Below are 22571 nucleotides of genomic sequence, written 5' to 3' on the forward strand. Positions count from 1 at the left end.
GTGGTGATAGGGCTTGGCACAAATCCACCTATCCAAGGCAGGCTATCAGCCATTTATCACGATATCCACCAAACAGCGATACCTTAGTATTACCGTGCTTCGGTGACTGGACAGTGCTACTACAAGCAAAAGGGACCCGAGATCTTAGTTACGGAGGTTGATGGCGCCTTGATAATGTTTAAGGATTGCTGAATATTTCTAAGAGCGCCTATGTCTTTGGTGACCACTTACCATCAAGTAGCCCAGTTGTTGACTGTTATGTCATTTGTTTAAAAATATTATTGGAATTGTAACGAGTCTTGTTGCAGACGTAACATTGTTATGAACGACAATCTGTGTTATCAGCTTGGAATTCTAATTTTACTTGTTCCTTGTATTTTATTCGTTATCTTTGCCGATTCATCGATTTAATTAATTAATATCCGATTAAAAATATTGCGAGTCAATGGTCCTATATAAAAATTAGCAATAAATATTTAAAAAAAAAACCAGAAAAATAGAGGATTCTTCAGCCTTTATAAAAAAATATTTACTCACACGGAGTCGCACGAAGTCACAAATAACAAAAATAAGCAAGATAATAAAAATTTTCATAATTGATTATAATGCTATTGTTAGATTCATTTTATATCTTAAAGCAAAAACTTAAAATTTCAATTGTTATTAATATATATGCAAAACAAAAAGATAAAACATCCATTCGTCATAGTCTTTGCATATCTAGTAGCTACATGTTCTTGGGTCCCGGGGATTTTCTGAACGCATTCCTTTTAATATAAAACGTTAATTCGATACCGGTATTATCATTCACTCTTCAAGCGCCGTAACGTTCGTAGTAACATTACACAATAAGCAAGATGTTTGCGAAAATATTTCTACTAACCGCTCTTCTCGTTGGAGTCAGTTGCCGTCATTTGTCATTGCCGTACAGACCAGCAAGCTATATTGAAGACAACACCGACTTATTCGGAGATGACATAGACGATTTATACTCGGAACATGAATTTGAATCTGTACGTCCATTGTACGTTAATTCGAGGGTACGCCGTCAGGCGCATGGTGTTATGAACACCAACCCTGATGGTACGGCCAATATCATGGCCAAGTTACCTCTGGCTGGTAATGACAAAAATGTTTTGAGTGCTATCGGTGGTTTAGACGCTGTCAAGTCTGGCGGAAGCTTTGGTGCTGCATCTGGTGGTGTGGCTCTAGATAATGTGTAAGTTGAATTCTTAGTGTGTAGTTTTTCTGACTGAATCATCGTTTATTAGTTAGCTTACAATGCTGCAAATTTCAAGATACTGAGTACACCATACTGGTTCCACCAGTAAAATTTATTGGGTTGTTCTGTCAAAAAATTCTCAGTAATCGGGGCTGGAAACTCGAAGTTCTATTCTGTTTGGGTTACGACTGACTTGGAAAGAGATCGTAGTGAATTTAATCTAGTTTTCATTCTTTTTTATCAATTTTTTTTCATTTATTTTTAGTAACGGGCATGGTTTGAGTCTTACCGGCAAGCATATTCCCGACTTCGGAAATCAGCTCACGGCAGCTGGAAAGGTTAATCTCTTACACAACGATCACAACGACTTCAACGCCAACGCATTCGCCACGAGAAACTTCCCGAAGAATCCTGTTATACCAAACTTCAATACTGTTGGAGCCGGTGTTGATTACACCTACAAGTAAGTTAAATAATTTATTGTACTTAAACACAATAAGAGAAAAAGTGAGCTTAATAGTTGAAAAAAAACATCAGCTTTAAAAAATGTGAGAACTAAACATGAATAATTAAGTAAATATTTCTGAAACACCTATAGTATTGGTACACACAATTAACGATATCTTTTTGTTATTACAGCAACAAACTTGGTGCTTCTCTAAGTGCAGCGCACACCGATCTCTTCAAACGCACAGACTACTCAGCGATGGCGAACGTCAACTTATTCCGAAACCCCACCTCTACTTTGGACTTCAACGCCGGTGCTACTAAGACTATATCACCATACATTCCCAACAGATCTTGGCAGCCAGCTTTTGGACTATCTTTCTCTAAATATTTTTAAGCCTAGAAGAAGTGTTTTACGTTTAAATTATTATGAAATTACCAAAGAAATTGTTCTGTGCCTTTGGAGTAGTATTATATAAAGATATGTTAATAATAAGAACTTGACATGAAATGTTCTGTTAACTGTGTCATGACCTCAAAATCTTGCCATCTTAAGTAAGTTAGAGTAAGTCGTAAATTAAGTATTATGTGACCAATTAAACAAAGATTGGATTGTATCATTTGGTTTTACTCTTGTTTACGATACCTTTTTAGTATAGTAATTAACATAACTTTAAAGCCAATAAATTTCAGTAACAACAACAATAAAACGAATCTTGCTCAAGTAACATAATGTTATATTATACGAGGATAGGAAAACAAGTTGGATAAGTCGTAAATTGACTAAATAGTCAAAAATAGTAAAAAACAGTAAATACTGATTTTCTGTTTTCTGATTTTATTTTTCTTTTGTTTTAAGTATAACGCTATTTGATTAATTTTTAATGATGATTAAGTTCATTGTATCTGAATTTGACATGCTTAATTTATTTAAGTAATATTTAATTTTATTCAAAAGTCGTCCCTGTTACAATAATAACATCAAATAAATTCATTTAAGATTAAAATCATATTCTTAGTTACTTATTATGTAAGTTAAATCAGTTTTTTTTTTCATTTAATTGTGCTTATATGTAATTTTTATTATAAATAAGTATTCGATTCATAAAGGACGTAAGAATTTTTTTTTCCATAAAGTGTAAACATTTTTGTGTCGTTCCTTTTTCTGGCAATTTTAAGATAATGATCGCGCTGTAGGGCTTCACGTTTAATGGGTGACGGAGAGTTTGACGACAATTTGATTTTAACTTAGCACTGGTTTTGTGTTAAAGTTATATATTTACTTTCTTTTATTTTATAAACATTCTCTAAAAATCACGAATAAATCCCATCAAAACATAAATGTGAAATGAGAGCTAAGTTCAATATTATGATATAGGCATTGGTTGTTGACTTCAACGACAAAATAAGTGAGATCTAAATGGGTGCCAAGTTCAATTGTCAGTCCTGAAATTTATTTATAACTACATAAAAATTTATGTACCACCTTTTGTCGTTTTACAACCTTTCGTGAGTGAATCTGTGTAACTACAGGCACAAGGGACATAACATCTTAGTGTCCAAGAATGGTGGCGCATTGGCGATGTAAAAAATGGTTAATATTTCTTACAGCGCCAATTACCATCACGTGACACATTTGCTTGTCCAAAATATAATTATGATGATGTAGTTTGAGCCTTCAACAAAATCGGCCTCGAGACTCTTGAATGACTTTTATATGTTGTTAATATAATTATATGTGTTAATATTTTTACATTAACCGCCTGTAAATATCCAACTGCTGGGCTAAGGCCTCCTCTCCCTTTGAGCAGAAGGTCTTGGAGCATATATACCACGCTGCTCCAATGCGGGTTGGTGGAATACACATGTGGCAGAATTTCGTTGAAATTTGGCACATAACCTGAATGTCACGATGTTTTCGTTCAACGCCGAGCACGAGATGAATTTTAAACATAAGTAAGCACATGAAAATTCTGTGATGCTTGCCTGGGTTTGAACCCGAAATCATCGGCTAAGATGCACGCGTTCTAACCACTGGGCCATCTCGGCTCATCTCGGCTAATTATATGTGTATTGACAATTTACTTATTCTTGAAGTATACATATATTACTATTTCTTGAACAAAAATAGTCAAAAAATGGTAATGATATTACCGTAACCGATTACAATCGGTTGTTGAACTCATAACTGTTTTCTAATGACGTCACTCTTGGCTACCAAGATAATAAATGAAGGTCAGTTTGTGCTCGGTTCGTATTCAGAGTGACCTTGGGATAAAAACACCCAAGGTCACGTTGTCACGAACTAAGCGCTTACGATGTTTCAGCCCATCAGGAATGCGAGCAAGTGTGCACGACCAGTTACGTTATGCTGGCAAATCCATACTCAGGACCCATATTAAATGCTGTTTATTGATTGATTTTTTGTTTACACAGCTACTCATGCTTTTGCTCTGAGTATCAAATCAGTCACTGATTTTATTAGGCATATATATATATATATATATATATTTTTTAATTTATTTATTATTGATATTAGAACTTACATACTTAACATGTCGTTTTTATATAAATTTATAATTATTAAATAAATTAAAATATACGTTGAAATCAATAACAAATCAATCACTGATTTTCGAAGATTTGGAGCTTATTCCATAACGCTGCTCTGCTCACAGTATGGAATACTTTCATCCGAAACGTACATGTTTTCTCGCGCTGTTTTCCTTTAGTGTCGAGCACAATAATAATTATATAAACAAATTAAGCACATGAACAGTCAATGGTGCTCCTTGTTCGAACCCACAATTATAGCTTAAGCGCCACGAGTTTTAGCCACTGAGCCATCATGCCTTCTTTTTAATATTAATGAATACGATTAAATGTACTTAGACTGATTAAACAACTCGAAAAAAAAACAAGATACACAGCGAAATCTCAATGGATTTTATTTTATAAAACGGGCCAAGAGTAAGCAGACAGTGATAGTTAAGTGCTTAATGTATCCGAAGAGGCCGTCGTGCGCCGGGAAATTGAAATTGCTTAAGGGGGATTTCCTCTGTTGCGATACTTTTGTAGTTTATTTCAAATTCTGTAAATAATATATTACTTTAACAAAAAATATAACATGCGTTATATAAGTGAACTCTTATCTTTGAATCGTTATTTAACAAAATTGTATGAAATTATATGAAGTTCAAGCTTTTCATTTCAATAGTTTTAATTTAAAGTAAGTTAAATTGCGAAACGAAGTTATTAATACAATGTTATTATATCTTAAATTCTTATACGAAGCACGCATTTACTTGTATAAGTTTTATGTATATATAATAGAAAGTTTCCTTAGTTAAGCGTTACAAAAAAAGCCAATAAAATTTGGCATAGATTTAGCGTTTATGTAAAACAATGATACGGTCGCTTATCTTTCGGCGATTTAATAAGAAAAATAAAAAATATCCCCATGTATGAATATAGGTCTTTTAATAATTGAATAACAACAAATAAATTTTGTCATTTATAAATCCTTAAATATATATAATTTTTTTTGTATATGAATTATCATAAAATGTTCCAATGAAAACGACCCTTAACCAAAGTCTACTTTATGAGAGTTATTCAGTTTTAATATTTTGCCTGTGAAATAAGCTCTAATGGCGAACGTTTATGATAAAGGCTTTCATTAGGCTATGTCGTGCGTTATAAAGTGTTTTCTCTTCATAATGTGTATCTAAAATTTAAATTGCTTGTGTTTGAAATAACATATTTTATAAGACTTGTACTGTTTTGCATTTGTTTTAAAATATGTTTCGAGAGCCTTTGAAGTTTGAAGAAAAGATTAGACGCTCCGGGCATAGGTAAACTTTAATATAATCTAAGAATATAAATTAAAAAACATGTGTCTTCTGTAAGTGTTCATTATCCTTAGGTCCGATTCCGATGTTGACTTGGTGCGTACTTTTGTATACGCGAGGGTTACTGACCCAAAAAAAAAAACAATTTTTTTTTTGGTATGTTTTTCCTTCAAGATTTTTTATAGAACCTTATTCTAATCAAAGCCGGGTAGCCGGTCTGTATAAACTTTAACAATGCCTAATTTTAAAATTCTCTTTTTTAAAAGCTGCGTAATTTTCGTAAAAAAGTGTAAAGTTTTTACTTCAAGTATTAATATAAGATTTAAAATTTGTAGAGTTTTTATGAAATCGGAGTAAAATATAGCATAAAAATATATACCGGTCATAAGTTAGTACATTAAAAAAATGTTGAATATACCCAAATAAATGGCCAAGATTAGTAACAAATCAAAGAGCCACTAACAAGTTATATTTTGAGTAACAGGAAAAATATTTAGGTATAAGAATAAAATAAAATATTTTTTGTAACTTGAAATAAGTAAATTAAATATCATGTATTTTTAAACGGTGATATTTTTTATCTCTTTTAATGAGATAGAGGAATTCCCCTTATACGAACAAAATGATCGTTGAACATTAATAAAACGTGGTCATCTCTGTATATGGGAATGAAGAAACATTCCGCGATATAATTTGATTCTTTTTTTAATCGATGTACAAGCTTTACGTTCTTTTAAGGATGTAATTAGTTCAGTGGGAGCTTAGTTAAATAGTTCCGTCTCTTTCTTTCGAATATCAAATAAATAATCACATAAAGGGAAATCAGTGTACTAAGTAACTAACAACTTTTATAAGTCACAACCCACATACATACAATATAGACAGACAATGTCTTTACAATAATTAAAAACAGCAAGTCAATGCCTTAAAGTACCAGGAAAACAGAAATGTAGAGAAGTATGGAATCGTGATTCAATACGTCAATTGAATGGAACAAAATCGATGCGTTTAAATTAATCAATGTTTGAACACGAATCGAATTGTTTGTGTCGATGAATCATTTATGCTAATGATATAAATCAATCTCGTGCAGTCAAATATTATGAATGCTGTCTAATTTATTAGGATATCTACTAAAATTAATTGCGAACATTTTTTTCCATTAAATTGGATGATAGACATAAGCACAAAATAAATATTAACCATGCCTTACATCGCCAGTAGCCTTGGGCTAAGATGTTATGACCCTTGTGCCTGTAGTTACACTATCTCACTCTTTAAACCAAAAAACAACAATAATAAGTATTTATATTTAGCGGTAGAATATATTTTGAATAAGTGGTACCTACTCAGACGAGCTTACTCAAAGCCATTACAAGTTACATTGAACATGACATTGGATCAAATTTTCTTTGTGATTATTACAATAATTTATTACAAAGCAACGGAACAGAGAACTCAGAAGAGTTCAGATAATAATAATAATAAAAGAACATTGTGTCAAATTATATTTGCATAGTGTATACGAAACGAGAAGTATTTCTGTGTATAAGAAGTGATCCTCAAAATTTATGACATTTCGATGTCGCTGCTGAAGCCAGAAGGTGAGATTTCGAGGATTGCGAAAATATTTCATAGATCTAAATGGAATTGGCGAGATAAGGTTAGACAACACATTCCAAAAGACGCTATTTTCAAATTATTTTGTTGATATTCATGACTTCCCATCAGGACACGCATAAATGTTAATTTCAGGATCTAGCTAACATGTAGCAATTTTTAGAACCCCTTTCTTATACTTCTAGGTATTTCTCCTAAGTTAGTTACACTCAACACTTTATGTTTATTCAAAGTTCTGACATAGTATGAATCTTAAAATTACATACATTTACATTAACAGCCTGTAAATTTCCCACTGCTGGGCTAAGGCCTCCTCTCCCTTCGAGGAGAAGGTATGGAGCATATTGCACCACGCTGCCCCAATGTGGGTTGGTGGAATACACATGTGGCAGTATTTCTTTGGAATTAGACACATGCAGGTTTCCTCACGATGTTTTCCTTCACCGCCAAGCACGAGATGAATTATAAACACAATTTAAGCACATGAAAGTTCAGTGGTGCTTGCCTGAGTTTGAACCCGAAATCATCCGTTAAGATGCACGTGTTCTAACCACTGGGCCATCTCGGCTCTTAAAATATAAGACATATTTATAGCGAGAAAATGACAAAGACCAATGGCGACATCTAACGTGATTCTTGAGGCAAGGAAGGGATTAAACAGTCCTTAAGTAGATCTAATAGTCACATTGAGTTTATTTAGACGCCGTTTAATGTTTACGCTTTCTGAAACCCATGGAAGTATCCTTAAATAATATTAAATTATATTACAAGTGAAGTACGATTGAACCAATTCATTAGATGCCGCTGCTAACTGCTTTTAGGTTTGAAGGTTGAGAGCCCCTTTTTATGATATCGGTAAGCGGACGAGCAACCCGATTGTAAGTGGTCACCACCGCCCATAGACAACGGCGTTGTAAGGAATATTAACAATTCCTAACATCACCAATTCGCCACCAACCTTGGGAACTAAGATGTTACGTCCCTTGTGCCTGTAGTTACACTGGCTCACTCACGCTTCAAACCGGAACACAACAATACTCAGTACTGCTGTTTGGCGGTAGAATAACTATGCCCATTCACACTGCGGGGTAAAAATCTTAGAAAAGTTTGAATACTGGTCGAATTGATATGTGGCAGTTCATCTAACATATGTGCATTAACCTCTGAGCACAGGATGAATTAGACAACATAAATTAAGCACAGTTAAGATTCACGTATTTTAACAAATGGGCTGTCTCGTAGAAAAGACAAGCCGTCCAAATATTCGGTTTCTATTTCGACGTCACGATTTCGGACATTATGAAAGCATATCTATAACACATGGCGGACGTACAGTATCTGGCAGTAAATTTGGGCGCTCGCCAAATGCAGTGCACATACATTATGTTGACTCGACAGTGCACGGGAGATGCTTGTTTGCATTGCACCCAACGATACGAGAACTGTTTCGTCATATGAATAGTTTATCGAACATGTACGTTAACGTATTTTGTTAAAGAGCTTTATTTAATTAATTCGTTTTGCATTAAGATAGTAGGATTCAACAGGTCTTTTCTTGTAGAGATATTCTATAAGATCAAATTCAGAAATGTCAGTAATTAACATCCGTCGTTGACTATAAATAAGGATATTACGAATAAAATATTTTAGGCATTCACGTTTCAAAAACGCGTATTAAAAGTCGTTATTTAAAATTTTACTATTGCGAAAATACGTTATTTTTTCATACTATTGCTGTAAAGTTTTAGATACATAACGTTTACATAAAAACTGTTAAGAGTTTAAGAAGATAAAAACTCAAGGCTATAATATAATTACCACAGAGTAAATTAAATAGAAATCTTAAATAAAGCTATAATGAAATATTAACTTGAAGTAATGGATTCGCACACTTTATATACAGAGTAAATACAGTTCTCTGGAGTGTACTCTGTGATTGAAGCATGTTACATGTCCGGTACGGGTCCATTTCCCCAAAATGCATGGATTTAGGTTACGTATGCTCGATGCAAGGCTTTGTGCGTTTTGTCACAGAGTAAATAATTCAGTAGGTTATATATATAATACAAATTAAGTAACTTAAGTATCTATGATTTTATATAAAAGAATATTTGACTTCAATTGATTCAATTTTAGATATATGTGTAGTTGTGTATCCTATACACAAAAAAAAATCTTTGAAAAACTTTAATTATAATTAAATACTATTACATCTTGTTGACTTGAACTGTTAATAATATTATGTACGTGAGTTGTATTATAATCACGCCTATATTTATATTCTGTGGCACTACAAGAACAGGAATTAAAGACCAGAGGGAATTTTGAATGCTAATATGTATCAAGTGTGTGTGCACATTAAGTCACTTAGTCTTTTGTTTAACTCATACTTATGTAGATCCTAAAAATATAATAATTATGCATTACGTGATGATTTAATATCATACACTCGATGGTATTTTGTAAGCTCGTCTGGGTACCATCCACTCATATATTCTACCGCCAAACTGAAACACTAAGTATTGTTGTGTTTCGGTTGGAAGGGTGAATGAGCCAATATAACTACAGGGACAAGAAGCATAACATTTCAGTGCCCAAGGTTGGTGGCGTATTAGCGCATGCGAATGGCTTTTTTATATATGATAGTTGGCAAACGAGCAGGAGACTCACCTGATGGAAAGTGACTACCCATGGACATCTGCAACACCGGGGGGCTTGCAGATGCGTTGCCGGCCTTTAAGGAAGGAATAATCTCTTTCCTTGAAGGTTCCCAAGTCGTATTGGTTAGGAAAAACCGCCGGCGAAAGCTGGTTCCACAGAGCGGTTGTGCGAGGCAGAAAATGTCTTAAAAATCGCGCTGTTGAGGATTATGGTTAATTTTATTTCTCGGCGCCAAATTCAAAGAGTATTGGTGACCACTTACTGTCATGTGATCTATTTGTCCGTTCGTCTACCTATGTCATAAAAAATACTACCAAGAAAAACACTTTAGTGATAATATTTAGTGAATGATGAATGAATATCTGATGTCAAATTTGATTCACACTATAACTTCCAATATTTACAGTTGTAACCAGACACTTTACCTTGAAAGGTTTTAAACGCGCATCACCCCAATAGGGATAAATGCGAGCGAATCAATGTCATAATCTCTATAGATTTAATAAAGAAGCATTATAATTTATTAGAATTAGCTCCAAACATTCTCGTTAAAAGGAGATGAGGCCTTTTCCCAGCAGTACATAACACTCCGTCTTAAAATATTGTCAATGTTGGTTATTCGCCTTTACTTTTTTACATTTTATTATTTATTGTCGAAAATATTCCACCGTTTTTGAGCTGAGAGGGCTTTTTTCAACAATTATTGTTTGATTACTTCCGAGAAATAAAATATATAAATTTTTTCAAAGCTTAAAAACATCAAATATAAACAAAATAAAATACGGTTGCCTTCCTGTTTTGTCAATGGATTTAATAAATTTAATTAAAATAAACGAATGCTCTTTACTAAAGACGGTATTTAATGTCAAATAGAAAAAAAACACAAGCTCTCCGCATATTGCGACAAATACACAAGGATTTTATTTCATAATATTTTTCTTTCCAAGCCTCTCTTTTACGCGATTTTAAAGCATTTATACAAACACTCCCTGCAGTACTAACATTGGAAACTAGGACACGCTTCCCATATGACATGTTTGCTTTCGAGAGTAAATAGTGCTGATAGCATCAATAATAATCTTTAGTTTTAGTTTTGTTTCATGACAGTTCAGAATTAACTTCAAAATGAAATCGTAATGTAATATTGAGGAGTCGTTTCTAAGTGTAGCGTTAAGTTTTTTATCGAATCGAGTTCCAGTTCAACTTCAGTTGATTTTGAGTAAGTCATGTTAAAAAAATCATTCCGATAAATATCGCTCCAAAAATATTTATTATTTATCGAGACTATACAATTTTATATAACCTATTAAAATTAGTTATGATTCACTATTTTTTTTTAAATAAAACGAAGATACTTCAGCACTTGATGGTAGAGTTTTATGCAAGCCCGACGAAATACATGATGAGTTAGTGGTACCTACCCAAGGTACCACTAACTCATCATGTATTTCAGCGCCAAGCAGCAATATTTTAGTATTGTTGCGTTTCGGCTTGAAGGGTGAATGATGCAATATAACTAAAGTGACGAGGAGCATAACATCTCAGTTTATATATATATTATAGAGCCACCAACCTTGGGTAGGTTGGTGGCTCTATAACGAATGGTTAATACTTCTCATAGCTCCAGTGTTTATGGGCGGTGGTGACCACATACCATCAGATAGGCCATTGGCCAGTTTCTACTGATATCATAAAAGAAACTATACAAATATTTCCATATTTGAGTAAAATTTTTGATCAACTTCACATCAGTCTAAATACAGTTTTTTTTTAGTGACTTTATTTTTCTCAGGCTTATATTACGACTGGTGGCAGAATGGGACTTCATAGACATTAAATTAAAGTCAGTAGACTTCTGCGAAGTCGTATGCAATTCTATTTTTAACCTATGAGGTATAAAGATTCAAGAACAATATACAGTGCGTATTTTTCCAAGCGTTTATATCTTGTAATATTTCTAAAACTTTTAAGCGTTATACATTTGGTTTAACATAAAACGTTTAAAATTATTTTTTTTATTTAAGAATTAATACGTTTTTGTGCAATGGAGCCAATTAAATTGAACAAAATTTTATATGATTTGAACTAATAAGATTACTTGCTGAACTTTAGAGATCTGCAATTAACTGTATATTTTTTGTGGTTATGAGTTTGGCTTCGAAAAGAGCTAAATTCCAATAACTTTTAAAATATATAATATATCATCTCTCATCTCTCAGCTAAAGGACGTCTACTGCTGGACATAGGCATTCCCCAAAGATCTATGTATAGCGTTTAAAAATTTAATTGGGTACTATCAATAATACAAAATGTAACTTATAGTAATAATTTATTTTCCAAATGTCACTAATTCACTCCAAAAATCATCAAAATGTCAAAATATTTTCTCTTATTACCAGATGTGTTCAAACTTGGCTCCTAGACCAACATCAGGTTTTCCGTGACCCAGAGTTTGGGAGACGGTTCCTCCAGCTGATAGGTGAGTGTTTTTGTCGAAATTCCATACTTTAGAAGCAGCAGCTGCGGCCTGTAAAATAATAATGTAAGTAAATTATTTAAAGTTGAAAGTATTATCCAAAATGACCCAGAACTAAAAGAGGATATTTTAATTGGCGTAAAACGCTAGATAAACTGACAGCTAAATTAAAACTTTATATATAATAGCCCAATTGCACAACACTGAAGATATTACAGTAATAAATTTTAGTCTTTTTATTCCGTTTAGTAAGTGTACCTGAATTCACTATTAAAACTTCGGAATTCAGAAAATTCATTCATAAACGGCTTCAAACGTGTGGTGTCGAAGCCAGTAGTACTTACAGTACTACAGTTATTATATTTCCAATAAAACTTACGTTCGTTCGGCCACCAATCTGTTTCGTCAGTTCCAAAGTAGCCTCAGCATTTTTGTTACGGTTTGCCCAATCCAATTTTCCGCCGAGATAGCTGCTGTCGCCATTTGCACCCAGAACTCGTGAACCATACGCTTCACCTTTCAGAATACCCCTATCGTCATTGAATATATCTTTCTTGTATCCAGCTTTACCCTGAAAATAAAGTAACAAAAACTTTAAATTAAACTCAAACAGACGCGGTTTCGTTACATTCAACTAGTCGTATTCATAGATTAGATAAATATTCATAAATTATTAAGAATTATTGACATTTGTTTTAAAAATTACAATATATATTTTCCGACCCGAAATCGTTTTCACTCTTTTATATGAATTGTTAAGAATATCGATTGACTTTAAATTTATAACAATCAATGCAAAATATTTGACAATTCGAATAAAATAAGTGTACTTACAAAAAGGCTATCATCCGTGTTACCGAGGGTACCAAATATTTTACCGTCACCGACTTTCTTGTCCCAAGTTACATCGCGTGGGTGACGTGCTGGCCTGTAATGATCAGTATTTCTGGAGATAATTTATACATAAAAGAGTTTGTTTTCATACTACTTATAAATATATTTTTTATTAGCATTAGCAGCCTGTAAATTTCCTACTACTGGGCTAAGGCCTCCTCTCCCTCTGAGGAGAAGGTTTGGAGCATATTCCACCACGCTGCTCCAATGCGGGTTGGTGGAATACTCATGTCGCAGAATTTCGTTGAAATTAGACACATGCAGGTTTCCTCACAATGTTTTCCTTCACGGCCGAGCACAATATGAAATTTAAACACAAATTAAGCATATGAAAATTCAGTGGCGCTTGCCTGGGTTTTAACCCGAAGTCATCGGTTAAGATGCACGCGTTCTAACCACTGGGCCATCTCGGTTCTATAAAATTATTACTATGGAATCCCAGTACATAGATCAAATTTAAATATTAATCATATTGTTTTAATTATAATAAAATACTGCAAAATGCCAAATGAAACTATTGATCAACAGATAATATTATTATATGAAAATAATTGTTAAAATTTTAATTCTTTACCTTTCTTCATAAGTTTGGGATACTTGTGCGCAAGCGCACGCCAGTAACGCGAATCCAATAATGATTTGTACTTGCATTTTGATCTGAAAATTTAAAAAAAAAACAATCAAATCACTCAATTATTAATGTACAATTATTTTAAGTGTATATATTTATTTATATGGAAATATTTATTATGATATATTTAATTCAAACAAAGATATATTACCTTAAGTATACGCAGCTGAGCTCAAGACTGTATTGTGAGTATTAAAATCATTCTCCATATATTTATATGAAAGCTCATACGGAGGTTAAGTCCCTATGAACAGGAAAAAGAGTAGTCATGTCTGGCCCACGCCTTATACAAGACGAAAACAAAATTTAGATATAGAACGTTGGATAATTTTAGCTATAAAGCGATTAATGACTTTTTTTCTTTTCCACCAGAAATGTTGTTTTAATACTACTAAAAAACTAAAAATGTCATAAATTTGCATAAAAATCGACCGAAGATTTATTCATGAAATTTAAAAATATGTTAATAATAATAAACATGATCAATAAACCGATACAAGAATATATAGATGATGAAAAAGCGTGGATACGTTATTCGTTTACGTACATAAGAACATGATGAGGATGGGGAGCTCCCATTATAGTTTCTGACCCAGAATTGAGATTCAAATTCAAATCTTTATAAAAACCTTTACAATAAAGCATTTTATAGTCGTCAATTTTCAACTCTATCATGCCTTGGAAGGTAGTTACTAGAAAGAAGAAACGGCAATAAACTCACATAATTGCTCTTTTAAAACAAACCAGATTTGAAACGAGGTGAATACGTATCCATTACTAATCATCCGATACTTGTATTAATAAACCAGATTAACAAAAAATCATCGTAGTACTTCATTTCAAAAAAGGCGTAGTTAAATATAAACTAGCCAGTTTTTGTATGTAGCATCTAAATGTACATCGTGATAGGATTTTTCAAGACCTGGGTACCTGGTAACCTGATCTTGCATCATATCACCAAACGGCAATGTATACGCTTTTACAATAGGATGCCAAAAAAGAAAGGTTAAAAACTTTTATATTTAATGGTCGAAAAATATAGACTTAAAGATTATTATAACATTAACTATTTGATAGATGATAGCACGTCTTGGGAATGAAACGCTACATAAAAAAATTAACCCGCTGAATTTCTTTCGCTGATTCTTCTCAGGACTGACCGTGTTTCTTTCCCAACCGGTGTCGGTATTGTGAAAATCAGTTAGAAAGTGTAATCAATAAGATCTATGATGAACAAGAATATTTGAATTTAAAATATTAAGTATAATTGAATTTAAAATAATTGATATTGTAGTGTTTCAGATTTATGTGCCAGTGTAACTACAGGCACGGGGGGCATAACACCTTAATTACCAAGGATGATGGCGTATTCTTACCTCACGTAAGAAATGATGGATGTTATTGGTGATGTAACGAATGGTGAATATTTTGCATTGCTCCGATCTCTATGGGCGGTATTCGTATTAGGTAGCACAAGTGTCCGTTGGCATACCTATTTCATAAAAAAGGAGAAATAAAAAATAGTACCGGTTGTATCATTTAATTTAAATGTAATAAGGATTTAAAAGTGCTTATAAGACCCTACTTGAATAGAGAATATTTTGATTTTAGCCTTGAGAAAAAATTAGTTAAAAATGTCATATTATGTAAAACTGTGAATTTCATGGTTACATTTTTAAATCGAAATTGTCAATATAATTACAAAAGCTTTCAAATCCGAACCTTGAAATAAATTATTATTAATTTAGTTTTTAAAGAAATATTAATGAACACCATCTATATAATTATTATTATTAGTCTAAATAAAAAAAACGTCACAATTGTTAATCGGTATACTCTCTGGCAATTACTGTATTTTTTATCATATAAGTGCGTTCAGTAGGTATATAAAAAAGTAACAATATGTATTTGTTAGAAATGCTTAAAGCTGATTGAGTTACGATTTTTATTCAATAACCATAATAATATAACTTTATAACATCGCGTTCGAAATGTTCAATAAACTGTGGATAATATTGGGACTGTCATCATCTCAAAGCCTTCGATTTTCAAATTAGACACAACAGACCAAACAATTTTCTCTTCTCCCTTGTACGTACGAGGCACATTATAATGTAATTTGTTGCTTCGTTATTATAAAAATAATATAACTTTTAATAATGAACGTATTAACGAACTCTTATATTGTTTCTATAACCATCAATTTCGATGTTACATTGAATTGATTAAAACCGTTTCAATATAGAGTTAACTCGAAGTAAATTGCGAAATACCTACATACCGAATACGAATACATCTCTACACAGTACAAAACAAAGTCGCTTCCCGAATTGCATAGAATATCTAAGCGTACAGACGGAGCGTAATGGATTTTAATGCAGTTTTCATCAATAAATGCAGTGTTTTAAGATGATAATTTAAGTTATATATAATACATGCATATCCTAGTAGAGTAGTCGAAATGCTGAGAATTTCAACTTTCCTAGCCGAAAACACTCTTTCAATCTAGAAATGATATTTAGACCACTTTTGTACCTTAATAAAGCCGGGACGAGTAATTATACTATAAAATAAACAAACTATACTAATCAATTACAATTAGTATAATTAAGAGTTCTTATCAGCATTATTAATAAATTTGACTATCTTTTGTATAAATATCTCTATATTTGAATCGATAAATTATCAGCTGCAATCCTTAACTGTGACATTAATTCCATCGCAACAATAATCAGATTCTCTACCAGCAAACGTGTGCCCCTGTATTATATCCTGGGTTCGAACGTGTCGTGAACAGGCATCTTGTGGGCCGGATAGCGAGGGCGACTAGTGCAGTTCATTCTCTCTGACTGCACTGGCCGACTTCGCGCTTTAACTCCACTACCACTTACTATCAGGTGGAGTGGAGACATAGAATTTTATAAAAAAGATTAAGTCTATAAGTTGACAGTGTTATTCCCTCGTGTGTCAGAAAACTTGTAAAACTGTTAATTCTGCGACCTAACGCTCTCAGGTCGCATGAGTTTTGCTGCCCCATCAGATATCCCTCCAACATCCCATCAGATTCCTCTCAGTGTCATAAGAGTGCCGAAATAGATAGTGAACTTGTGTTTGCCTATACACTGTACTAATATATATCCTGGATACTCAGCTACTCTGAGTTTTGAGAGTAGAGGGAGTAAATGAATGGGGGAATATCGACATCATCACCAATATATTCATCACCTTTAAAATATGATTTGAATTATAATATATACTTGAGATTTCGAGCGCCCGTTTTGAAGAATATATGTTTGTATATATATGTGTATCTGTGTGTAGATGGATGTACGTATGATGTTGTTGAACTAATTTATAATTATGTTATGATAATATTTTAAATGAAAACATAATTACTTGTGATAATGCTTTGACGTTGGGTCACAAAAACTCCCCCGACAACGACACGAACCCGCTTGGCTTGAACCCGACAACGCTGATGAAGATAGAATTATGTTTATGTGAAACACTTATTAAGCCTATAAATGATTTGATAGATCTTATCAAACGGCGTGGCGTTAGATTTATAGCAGCATCAGCTATGAGATAAGACAACAATATCGATCGCTCTTGGAACCGAATAGAAAGGGGAAAGGGGAAATCGCTAAGCCCGTATCACAAAACAATTCCATTTTTCAATTTGATAAATATTTTCCGTTGTTTAGATAACTAGTTGTGGCTCTCGGCTTCATTCGAGTTTTAGGTTGATCGCCATTTCTTCTATGTCCTGTATTTGAGGTCAAGTTAAGTTATTGCTTTATACGAAATTTCATCTTTGGTTTAGAGGAGCAACATACAGACAGATGGAGTTATTTATATATTTATAATATTAGTATTGGTTAATAAAACGAAATGTGTTTAATAAAATTTGATTTAAGGTGTATCAATTAAGTCGCTTCAAACCTCATAATGGCATATCTGTAATAATTATTTTGTAATTAATTATGTTTTTTATAAAAAAAAAAATATATGCACAAAATATGAACTATTATTAAGACTCCCATCACTGTCAATGCCAAGCATCTAAGATAATGTATTCAATCAAATAGCAATAGCATGTAAGCAATCAAAACTTAAATATCCATCCTTTTTCGATCTATGACAAATTCCATAAGTGAAACAAAGACAAAATTGTGATGCACACAGACGTCAATAATTTGAATGTGCGCCGTGTGTATAAACACTCGTCATCTTGTTGGGAAACAATTTTGTACCTCACCGTTGAAGCCGTCACTAATCGTTTTAAAGCTGAAATTCCCCCAATGTTATATATCTTGTTTATGTTTTTATCTCGTATAAAGCGTGAGTCAGACATGATAGACTACTTCTTCCTGTGCGCAGGGACTTAACCTCGGTGCAAACGTTCGAATAAATATACCGAGTATAATTTTATTATTCACAATTAGTAAGAGCTTGAGAAGTTCAGCTATCTATATTAATATTATAAAAAGGTAAAATTTGTTTGTTTGTATATAACATATGTATTTAATAATGCTATTCAATATTGTCAGTAGTATGAACTATATTTATATTACATAATTTTCTCTATTAATAAAATTCTCCCGTGCGAAGTCGGGTATATATTTGTGTATTAAGTCAACATATATTGAATAATTGGAAACATATGTTATTTAACTTACATAATTATATATTGCGAAGAGATAGCCTAGTTGATACCGCTCAGAACTCGATTGAAGGTCGCGGGTTCAATGCGCTGTGCATCGAACGCGTTAATAATTTTTTTTTATGATTATCTAATGAAATCGAGATGAAACCTACATGAGTAGGAATAAATATTGTATCTATATATCAACGAGTATTGAAACAGCATAATGGAAAATCTTCTTATTCCTTTTCTTTAAAAAAAGGCAATTGATTTGCCTCCTTATATTAAAAGAAATGGTGACTTATGACTTGATTCATTCTAAATTCTAATAATAATCATTGTTTGATATTGGTTTTCAGATCAACATGCAGGTACAAATCATTGTTGGATTCGCGTTGCTGGCGTGCGCTTGCGCACAAGTGTCCCAACCACCTTCATATAAAGAACGGTAAATAATAATTCAAGCATAATAAACAATCTTTATAGATCGGTCAAAATTCCAAGAATCATCATTTCTTAAGGATTGAGAGATTTGAATTGAATGAAATAAAAATTGTCTTTGTATTGTCACCGACTTGACCTCCGCTGTAACAATGTTATTTTCAATTCACTTTAATTCAGTATTATATTGTAAAATCTGAGATTCGTTCGCTAGTGCTAGATTACGAAAAAAAAGTAAATATCAATCACATTATCTTAGTAATGTTATTTACCAACTAATTTAATAACTAAGGTAATAATTTGAAAAGTAAAAAGTAATTGACCCCCATTTTTTTACTATGTATTCTCTGGTCGCTAGAGAAAAAACGCAAACTCAAAAGCCGAACGATGATTGCCTTGATTTAATTCACGTGTTCCGTAGACTGAGTTATCTCGATTTAAAGTCAATTTAATTAATCGCATTTAAAGTTAATTTCCCTCCAGATACCCTGATCATTACATGTTCGCGAAGTCAGCTCGTCATCCACGCGATGTTACTTGGATCAAGAGGACCGGTGATGGAAGAATATTCGGTACCCTCAGTGCCTTGGAAGAAATGCTTATTGTAAGTATACTCTCTTTAGTGTCTATGTCCAATATTGCCATTGATGTTTATTTGATATTTATTAATATGTTTGTTATATTATACTATACACTTATATAACTCGGGGCTTTCGTGTGTCTGGGGAGGTTATCCCAATCGTCAGATATTCTACCGCCAAACAGTAGTAACTTAGTATTAATGTGTTCATTAGAACAAACTATGGAAAGGTGAGTGAGACAGTGTAGCTTTAGGCACAAGGGACATAATATCTTAGCTCCCAAGATTGGTGGCGAATTGGTGATTTAAGGAATGGACCGAGGTCTATGGGCAGTGGTGATCACTTATCATCATTGCTCACCCGCTTACCAATCCTATAAAATAAAATAATGACAGAAACAGACACAACTACGAAATATTATTTGAGTTTCTTGCTGGTTTGTTTTGTAGGATCTATATTCCAAGTCTGTATTTACATAAATTTATATTAATATTATAATCCTGTACATTTTCTGGTAATCTATAAAAAGTGTATATAAAATATTATACTTGCCATTATTTCTCTTTAGAAAAAACTCCAAACTTGAGAAACTCACCTCATTTTCAGGGTAAAGCTGGTTACAGGCAAGACATATTCAATGACGGTAGGGGTGTACTGACCGGTGAAGCGTATGGCTCACGTGTTCTGAGTCCATATGGCGACAATAGCTATGTCGGAGGGAAATTGGATTGGACTAACGCTAATAAAAATGCGGACGCGACTTTTGCACTCACTAAAGAGATCGGTGGCAATACGAACGTAAGTATTATTCAGTGATTAGAGAATATTTTCTAAATGTGTTACTGGCTTGCAAAAGTTATTGCAATTTTAATCTTCATAGTACACAAAAAGACATTTTCTTCTACAAGAACTTCTTGTATGGCATTGAAAACTGAATGTATTCCAACTTAATTATCCTTGAATTAAAACTGATTTTAAATATCCTTATTCTTAAAAACAAATATGTATTCGGATATCTTTTGCAACATAAAATAATTTACTAACATTATAACTTTATAGGCCGCAGCTACTGCTTCTAAAGTCTGGAATCTAGACAAAAATACTCACGTGTCAGCTGGAGGAACTGTCTCCCAAGACATGGGTCATGGGAAACCCGATGTTGGTGTAGCAGCCAAGTTTGAACACGTTTGGTGATGGGAAATACTTTATATTATTTTAATGTACTAGTCATTGTTGTATTTAAAAAATAAATCATTATTTATGTTATATTTTGTATTATTAATATAATTTAAATGTATGTATAAAACGTTTTTCGTTTTTTTTTTTTTTTAATTGATTATGTGTTTACACTAAAAACACGATGAATTAATCTTCGACAATGTTAATAATTTCATAAAAAAAAGTTGACCTAAACAATAAACAAACTAATTTAAATGAATTTTAATTGATTTTGCAAAAAACTTTTCTTAAACGTGCCATGGTATGGTTTATTTGATTTTTCAACTATTACAATTATTTATTTTACTATTTTAAATTGGTCGATTTTTGCAGAGTCTTTTTGAAGAGACAACTTATGTCACAATTTATTTCGATAAATCTAAAACCTAGAAAGTGTTTGAAAAATTATAATAAATAAATTGCATATAAAATAAATAAATAAATGATTTATACAATATATTTCGACACAATCATTGACATACCATACGACAAAGCAGATATCTGAGACAACTAGAGAAGGAATCATTGTTGCGTGTTTTATTATGTCACATTTACTATAAATATAAATCACGTGATATAAATACTTTAAAGTGACTTTAAATGAACAAAATGGCGATAAGCGCTTCGAAATAAAATTTCATTTTCCATTAGCCCATAACTTTGACAATAACGCTTTACAAACTCCAATGGACGATAGGTTAAAACTTCTACAATTACTCCAGTAGTCTCTGCTTCCAGAGCCAATTTCGTTAGATCATAAAACGAGATCCGACATCATTCAACAATCAACTCTATAGGATTTACTTAAAGTTCATTTTCATTTGTATTTGTAATTATATTAAGGTATTATGGCTTAAATTTCAAAGAACATGTTGTGTATTATGAAATAACTTCCCAAAGTGTATCTTTGTGGTCTTAATTATTTAAGTTAGAACTTCCTCAGCTTTGGGGTTTGTCCAATTAATTATATGTATTATATATAAATTTTATATATCTATCGGTACAGTATACCTATTTTCTAAATTAATCTTAGGAACCCAAAAATTTTACGAAATTTGTTATGAAAATAGATTATACCTCAAGAAAAGACATAAGGTAATTTTTTTAGACCTAAAACCTGATGACCAACCTCTAGCACGTGAGCGAAGCCGCGGACGATAACTACCTTTTTTTTGCAGCTTACTATTGAAACACTTGGACTTGGAGTCAATACTGTCTTAGCCATAAAGGCATACGTCCCCGGGCCCAGGGTACTCATTTTCACTAAATACATATACATATATAATTTCAATATACTTTTTATACTGTATGTTTTTATATTGATATAATTAGCGAGACTCACTAAAGAAACTAGATAAAAAAGCGGTCATCTAAGATTTGTATAATGTTGAGTATTAACTACTTTCCAACTGAGCTCCATATTATGGAATGAGCTTAGACGGCCCAGCTTGGAGTAATAGTTCAATTTAAAAATCACAATGTCATTGTATGCAAAGACATATAGCATAAAAAAAATTAGAGGTTTAAATATGTATTCTGTCACCGGTTCCGTCGAATTTAGATTTTTCTGCCTTTATAAATTTTCAACTATCAAATTCTCACTTCTTAACAGCAAAACTTAATTTCGTATAATAAGCTGTAGAACGAATTTAAGTGCGTATATATGTAGGTATCTACTGTAGGTAATTTGCTCAAAAGATTCATAAATAAAGATACGACCCAGAGATAATTTTATTGATCACTAATAAACAGACAGATTCTGGGAAAAGGTTTTACATGATTTTAGCATTTAGCATTAGCATCCCGTAAATGTCCCACTGCTGGGATAAAGGCCTCCTCTCCCTTTGAGGAGAAGGTTTGGAGCATATTCCACCACGCTGCTTC

General features: G+C 32.6%; 3 protein-coding genes across 4 annotated transcripts; 2 read left to right on the forward strand and 1 right to left on the reverse strand.

Moving 5' to 3' along the window:
• Positions 1-800: 800 nt before the first annotated feature.
• On the forward strand, positions 801-2234 carry LOC125072675 (defense protein 3-like). The gene is made up of 3 exons (XM_047683334.1): positions 801-1219; positions 1488-1685; positions 1862-2234. Exons 1-3 carry the CDS (start codon positions 858-860, stop codon positions 2064-2066), a joined length of 765 nt encoding a protein of 254 aa, XP_047539290.1. The 5' UTR covers positions 801-857; the 3' UTR covers positions 2067-2234.
• A 9887-nt stretch (positions 2235-12121) lies between these two features.
• Positions 12122-14010, reverse strand: LOC125072703 (gloverin-like). Of its 2 annotated transcripts, XM_047683377.1 has the most exons (5): positions 13954-14010; positions 13746-13828; positions 13112-13205; positions 12657-12848; positions 12122-12328 (listed from the first exon to the last, which is right to left on the reverse strand). In XM_047683377.1, exons 2-5 carry the CDS (start codon positions 13820-13822, stop codon positions 12194-12196), a joined length of 498 nt encoding a protein of 165 aa, XP_047539333.1. In that variant the 5' UTR covers positions 13823-13828; positions 13954-14010; the 3' UTR covers positions 12122-12193. The 2 variants fall into 2 exon arrangements, with proteins under 2 accessions (XP_047539333.1, XP_047539334.1); XM_047683378.1 differs by lacking the exon at positions 13954-14010 and having other exon boundaries at positions 13746-13834.
• Positions 14011-18269: 4259 nt separating this feature from the next.
• Positions 18270-20728, forward strand: LOC125072746 (gloverin-like). The gene is made up of 5 exons (XM_047683427.1): positions 18270-18292; positions 18807-18895; positions 19372-19492; positions 20076-20267; positions 20529-20728. The coding sequence occupies exons 2-5, from the start codon at positions 18813-18815 to the stop codon at positions 20661-20663; spliced, it is 531 nt and encodes a 176-aa protein (XP_047539383.1). The 5' UTR covers positions 18270-18292; positions 18807-18812; the 3' UTR covers positions 20664-20728.
• Positions 20729-22571: the final 1843 nt, after the last annotated feature.

This window comes from Vanessa atalanta, chromosome 22 (assembly GCF_905147765.1).
Source record: "Vanessa atalanta chromosome 22, ilVanAtal1.2, whole genome shotgun sequence".
Lineage (NCBI taxonomy): Eukaryota > Metazoa > Arthropoda > Insecta > Lepidoptera > Nymphalidae > Vanessa > Vanessa atalanta.

Bases quoted from the DNA above. Each gene is read 5' to 3' on its own strand.
- LOC125072675 (XM_047683334.1), top strand. From the start codon at position 858: ATGTTTGCGAAAATATTTCTACTAACCGCTCTTCTCGTTGGAGTCAGT. The intron at 1,220-1,487 runs GTAAGTTGAATT...ATTTATTTTTAG, and splicing joins GGTGTGGCTCTAGATAATGT to TAACGGGCATGGTTTGAGTC. The intron at 1,686-1,861 runs GTAAGTTAAATA...TTGTTATTACAG, and splicing joins GGTGTTGATTACACCTACAA to CAACAAACTTGGTGCTTCTC.
- LOC125072703 (XM_047683377.1), bottom strand. From the start codon at position 13,822: ATGCAAGTACAAATCATTATTGGATTCGCGTTACTGGCGTGCGCTTGC. The intron at 13,206-13,745 runs GTAAAGAATTAA...TGATCATTACAG, and splicing joins TCCCAAACTTATGAAGAAAG to GCCAGCACGTCACCCACGCG. The intron at 12,849-13,111 runs GTAAGTACACTT...CTTTATTTTCAG, and splicing joins ACACGGATGATAGCCTTTTT to GGTAAAGCTGGATACAAGAA.
- LOC125072746 (XM_047683427.1), top strand. From the start codon at position 18,813: ATGCAGGTACAAATCATTGTTGGATTCGCGTTGCTGGCGTGCGCTTGC. The intron at 19,493-20,075 runs GTAAGTATACTC...CCTCATTTTCAG, and splicing joins CCTTGGAAGAAATGCTTATT to GGTAAAGCTGGTTACAGGCA. The intron at 20,268-20,528 runs GTAAGTATTATT...ATAACTTTATAG, and splicing joins AGATCGGTGGCAATACGAAC to GCCGCAGCTACTGCTTCTAA.